General features: G+C 37.0%; 1 protein-coding gene and 1 long non-coding RNA gene across 2 annotated transcripts; one reads left to right on the plus strand and one right to left on the minus strand.

Moving 5' to 3' along the window:
• Positions 1 to 1231: 1231 nt before the first annotated feature.
• On the plus strand, positions 1232 to 5858 carry LOC149415812 (uncharacterized). The gene is made up of 3 exons (XR_016303475.1): positions 1232 to 1280; positions 2706 to 3040; positions 4618 to 5858. It is a non-coding gene; the product is annotated as an uncharacterized LOC149415812 (long non-coding RNA).
• Positions 3038 to 4735, minus strand: LOC149415813 (uncharacterized). The gene is made up of 3 exons (XM_089641485.1): positions 4601 to 4735; positions 3775 to 3993; positions 3038 to 3580 (listed from the first exon to the last, which is right to left on the minus strand). The coding sequence occupies exons 2-3, from the start codon at positions 3952 to 3954 to the stop codon at positions 3062 to 3064; spliced, it is 699 nt and encodes a 232-aa protein (XP_089497611.1). The 5' UTR covers positions 3955 to 3993; positions 4601 to 4735; the 3' UTR covers positions 3038 to 3061.

The raw sequence follows: 5858 nt of genomic DNA on the forward strand, positions 1-5858 counted from the left end.
AATCAGTTACAAACAGCTTTGGCACATATCATCAAAGTAACGTAATAGATAATCATGCGTAATTTTGACTCACGCGTTCGTTATATTTCAAAACAGGTGACACTTACCTTATCGACACTTACGGCCGTTGTGGCCAATCTAATTTGAGCCGAATACTCGACTCAACCCTGCTGAAATGCCCAAATCTGTTTTGCCCAAAGCTCTTGATCGCCACACCACTCAAATTTAAGGAAGCTAACCTCGTGGATTAAAGACGCTTGAGGAAGACCTACTTATAAAAACTGACAACAGAGCGAAATACGCGAAAGCAATCGATCTGTCATCGCTGTCATCTGTCATCAGTTCACGCTCTTGTCGGTTTTTTAATTCGAATTATGAACATTTTGAATATAGTAGATGCGGTGGAATGGGCCGATATGCTTGATAATAATATTGGATTATATAGGCGGCGACAAGACGGCGATATAAATTTTATACATGTATTAAATGATGCAGACTTTTATACCCGTTTTAGGATGACTAAAACGTGTTTTTTATACGTTTTGAGCCAAATAGAGGATAACTTGACTTACGCAAGCGAAAGGTAAAATTTTGACTTATTCGAGTGTCATTGAATATATTTAGCACTTATCAGGTCTGAAAACCTTTTATCTAATGTTATCATGCTTTGTTTATTTCTTTTTTAGAAACTGCCCAGTTTTACCATGCAATCAATTGCTTGTTGCTTTGCGTTTCTACGCAACTGGAAGTTTCCACATAACAAATGGAGACTTTTTTAAAATTTCCCCATCTACGACCAGCAAAATCGTAAAAAATGTTTCTCGTGCCTTGGCAAGTTTAAGGCCTGTCCACATTAAATTACCAATAGGGGAAGAGGTGGAAGTAGTAAAAAGGGAGTTCCACGAAATAGCCGGATTCCCCAACGTAATAGGTGCAATTGATTGCACTCATGTCAAAATTTAATCCGTGGGTAAGTGCCAGACAAGCATGTGTTTTAGTTTTGTCTGCATGTTTTTCTGTACTGTACCAATTAAGTATTGTGTTGACCATCTGATTTCTCCGAAAGGTGGACCAGAAGCTGAAACGTTCAGAAATAGGAAGGGCTACTTTTCCATTAACGTGCAGACCATTTCAGATGCCAGAATGAGAATAAGAGACATTGTAGCAAGATGGCCAGGATCTACACATGACTCTTTCAAGGCTGCCGAGCCAGAGCAATGTTCGAGACAGAGCAGTACCCAAATGGAGCACTTCTTGGAGATAGTGGATATCCATTAAAAGTATATTTATTGTTTAAATATTCAAATACCTTTTTTATAACTTAACTTTAAAATGAATGTGTATGATTAATGGGTACTTTATATTTAATAGGTAAATGAGAGTGTATTTGGGAAGCATGTTTATGAGAATTGACAAGGTTGTAGAGATATTGAAAGAAGGGATAAATGCAGATAACTCGATTAATGGTGGACTGACATGCTTCGCTCTAACTCTCTTAACGTTCCAAACTCTTCTCCCATTAGCTTATTCGGAGAGTCATTTGTTATGTTTTCAGTTGGTTGTTGGTCATTCACTGACCCATAAGGGTTGGGAAATGGAAGGTTAGGTACATTTATAAATTAAACAATCTCTTCTTGCTATACAAATGTCTCATATATTGCAATAAATGAATCCACGCTACTAGAAAAAGCTTTATTCTCTTTGTGGATGGATTTGGCAGTTAATTTACTGATTTTAAATCTATTTTTGCTGTCATGTCTCTCTAAGCTGTCGGCCAATGAAAATACATGCAGTTTTGTTAGGTTTTGATGAGCAAATATTAAATATTCAGTACTCGACGTAAAATGTGTTACGAGGATGAACTTTCAGGAAATTAAAAAAAAAAAAAACAAAGAAAAAACTGTTTTGTTAATGAAGGTTTTTTGAATCTAAACTCTTAACTGTAACCTTTGATAAAACTACAGAAAAAACATCATCCACATAAAGATTCAGCATTAAAAAACTAGGCAGAAAGTTACAAGTTTTACTTAAATAATAGAATAGTTTACAGTTTATAGGAACATAGTATGTATAATTGATCATAACAGTAAGTAGGAACACCAATAAACCGGAGTGACCAATCACAGGCATCCGGAACGTTGGTGTTGGCAGCTCTCTATGCCGTGAAGGAGCGCATCTAGTGGAGTATCCTTGTTCATCAGAGCGTTTGGAGTGGGATTCGTAACCCTCGGCAACAGAGACTCGAAGATGTGGGCAACATGAAAGCAAACCAAAGAAAGATTAAAAAGTACACATAAAAGGCATTATTATTGATATTGGTCTGCGAAGCTAATGAACGATGACCAATAAACAAGAATCATAAATCATAAAGAAAATAGTTCCCACAAAGCAAAACTAGCAATTAATAGAATATAGGGAGAATTTAATATTGTTTACTGTGACATACATATATATGCACGTTATGAGAATATTGGAAACAACTGAAAATAACTTAAGAAAATTGTGACATACATATATACGCACATTATGAAAATATAGGAAATAATAAAAAAAACAAGAAAAAAATCCATTAGTGCGGGAATACTTAGCACGTGCACCATTCTCGAGTGCTCCAGCCGAACGTGGATTTACTTGATTTTAAGGACACTCTGCAAAAGAAAACAGTATAACATTATTACAAATGTATGTTTTATTTCATATTTTAGACATATCTGCTGACACCATATCGAAATCCGGAAACACCCAACCAGAACAACTACAACACAAAACATATAAAAACAAGGAACGTGGTAGAAAGACAATATGGATTGTGGAAAAGACGATTTCCGGTCTTATCCAATGGCCTACGACTAAACATCGACACCACGATGGCAGTTATAGTTGCATGTGGAGTTCTTCACAACATATGCATCAATCGTGGGGAGGAATATCCACAAGATTGGATCCACGGTGTTGGTGATGAACCCAACAATGTGGCATTCAGGAACAATGCAGGGAACAACATCGCCCATTTAAATAGAGACGTTATTGCAAATAATATGTATGTACAAGCATTATAATATTAACAATTACCACTTTCTAATTTCTTTGTAATTGCCTCCTGAGCTCTCCTCTCCAACTTCAATATATCCAGTTGGATTTCCCATCGGATTTCTGCTCGGGCTGCCTCTGCGACCTTCTGCTTCCTGGCATCACTAAGGATTTGCAGTTGTATATCCGATTGGGCTTCTTTTGAGACCCTCGCCGCATCGAGCATTTCCAGTTCGATTTCCCATCGGATTTCTGCTCGGGCTGCCTCTGCGACCTTCTGCTTCCTGGCATCACTAAGGATTTGCAGTTGTATATCCGATTGGGCTTCTTTTGAGACCCTCGCCGCATCGAGCATTTCCAGTTCGATTTCCCATCGGATTTCTGCTCGGGCTGCCTCTGCGACCTTCTGCTTCCTGGCATCACTAAGGATTTGCAGTTGTATTTCCGATTGGGCTTCTTTTGAGACCCTCGCCGCATCGAGCATTTCCAGTTGGAGTTTCAAGTGGGCAGTCTGCATACTCAGGAGGTCGCATTGCAAAAGAGACTGGACCTGTTTATTGTTATTAGTTAATTTTGTAGAACTCCATTTCAATTTTTATTTATTTTATATATTCAATAATTTGTTATCTAATGTATAAAAACAGTTTGATAATGCCTTCAGAGGGCGAAACAGCTGTAACGCATAATAATAATTACAAAGCAGAACTTGTTTATAATAAACTGTTTTTATACATTAGACTGGACCTTTTGCATTTGAAAGTTTTCAGTCTGGGTCTCTAATAACACTCTTTCCGTCGCAAGTTGGGTGGTAGCAACATTTTGCAGGTCACTAAAGAGCGAGTCCTTTGTTGATTTTCCCAAGCACAGTCGCCTCTTGAATGCCTTCCTTGGAACTACGGGTCGAACAGTTGATACCACTGGCATCACTGGACTTTCAGGAAGTGTGAAAACTGGATTTTCATCCTGAACAAAATATAAGAAGAATGTCAAGTTTTATAACCAGCCACAAGTAATTTAAAAACAAATAATGTGTAAACCTTTCAAAAGACCGTGTAATAAAATAACATTTTACACAAGTATCTATGGGAAAATGAAGAAATTAAAATATTTTGCAGATTAGTTATTTCAAGTTATTGATGGCCGAGCGGTAAGGCTCACGACTAGCAATCCGGAGGTCGCCTGTTCAAATCCTGGCGTGTGCGAGTAAATTTTATTTGTATTACTTTGTGTTATTCTACAAACTGTTCATTAAAAATAATAAATAGTATATTTGCAGTACATTACAGAGTGGAAGATACTCTCAGTATCACCTTGTTGTAACACCACCATTAAAGAATTGAAACATGGAATGAAATGGTTTTAGCCATGCTTGGTGACCAGATTTGAATACCCAAGTACTTACCCATCTTCCCCTTCCTTCCCTAATACCTTCAGTTTCACAACACACCCCAATTGGAGATGCCGCAGTCTCACCGCACTGACTCCCACCGCACGGGCAGTTGGGAGCAGTTGAGACACCAATGCGAACAATGCGATTATTGAGAATTAGGATAAATGAAATAAAAATTACCAATGTCCATTCCGCAGGCTCCACTGATTCCAGAGTCGGCTGCTCTACTTCCTCCCGGCTGGTGGATGCCTGTTGATCATCTTGGATGGCAGGACCATTGCAATCAAACCTTTCAAAATAGAATACAAATATGTATGTCACGTTAAATTATATTACAATTCTCTCTATATTCTGTTAATTGCTAGTTTTGCTCTGTGGGAACTATTTTCTTTATGATTTATGATTCTTGTTTATTGGTCAATAATGCCTTTTATGTGTACTTTTTAATCTTTCTTTGGTTTGCTTTCATGTTGCCCACATCTTCGAGTCTCTGTTGCCGAGGGTTACGAATCCCACTCCAAACGCTCTGATGAACAAGGATACTCCACTAGATGCGCTCCTTCACGGCATAGAGAGCTGCCAACACCAACGTTCCGGATGCCTGTGATTGGTCACTCCGGTTTATTGGTGTTGCTACTTACTGTTATGATCAATTATACATACTATGTTCCTATAAACTGTAAACTATTCTATTATTTATGTAAAACTTGTAACTTTCTGCCTAGTTTTTTAATGCTGAATCTTTATGTGGATGATGTTTTTTTCTGTAGTTTTATCAAAGGTTACAGTTAAGAGTTTAGATTCAAAAAACCTTCATTAACAAAACAGTTTTTTCTTTGTTTTTTTTTTTTTAATTTCCTGAAAATTCAACCTCGTAAGACATTTTACGTCGAGTACTGAATATTTAATATTTGCTCATCAAAACCTAACAAAACTGCATGTATTTTCATTGGTCGATAGTTTAGAGAGACATGACAGCAAAAATAGATTTAAAATCAGTAAATTAACTGCCAAATCCATCCACAAAGAGAATAAAGCTTTTTCTAGTAGCGTGGATTCATTTATTGCAATATATGAGACATTTGTATAGCAAGAAGAGATTGTTTAATTTATAAATGTACCTAACCTTCCATTTTCCAACCCTTATGGGTCAGTGAATGACCAACAACCAACTGAAAACATGACAAATGACTCTCCGAATAAGCTAATGGGAGAAGAGTTTGGAACGTTAAGAGAGTTAGAGCGAAGCATGTCAGTCCACCATTAATCGAGTTATCTGCATTTATCCCTTCTTTCAATATCTCTACAACCTTGTCAATTCTCATAAACATGCTTCCCAAATACACTCTCATTTACCTATTAAATATAAAGTACCCATTAATCATACACATTCATTTTAAAGTTAAGTTATAAAAAAGGTATTTGAATATTTAAACAA

Source organism: Hesperophylax consimilis, chromosome 17 (assembly GCF_061612785.1).
Source record: "Hesperophylax consimilis isolate HC1 chromosome 17, BYU_Hcon_1.0, whole genome shotgun sequence".
In the NCBI taxonomy this organism is placed as follows: Eukaryota; Metazoa; Arthropoda; class Insecta; order Trichoptera; family Limnephilidae; genus Hesperophylax; species Hesperophylax consimilis.

Bases quoted from the DNA above. Each gene is read 5' to 3' on its own strand.
- LOC149415813 (XM_089641485.1), bottom strand. From the start codon at position 3,954: ATGCCAGTGGTATCAACTGTTCGACCCGTAGTTCCAAGGAAGGCATTC. The intron at 3,581-3,774 runs GTCCAGTCTAAT...AACAATAAACAG, and splicing joins AAAACTTTCAAATGCAAAAG to GTCCAGTCTCTTTTGCAATG.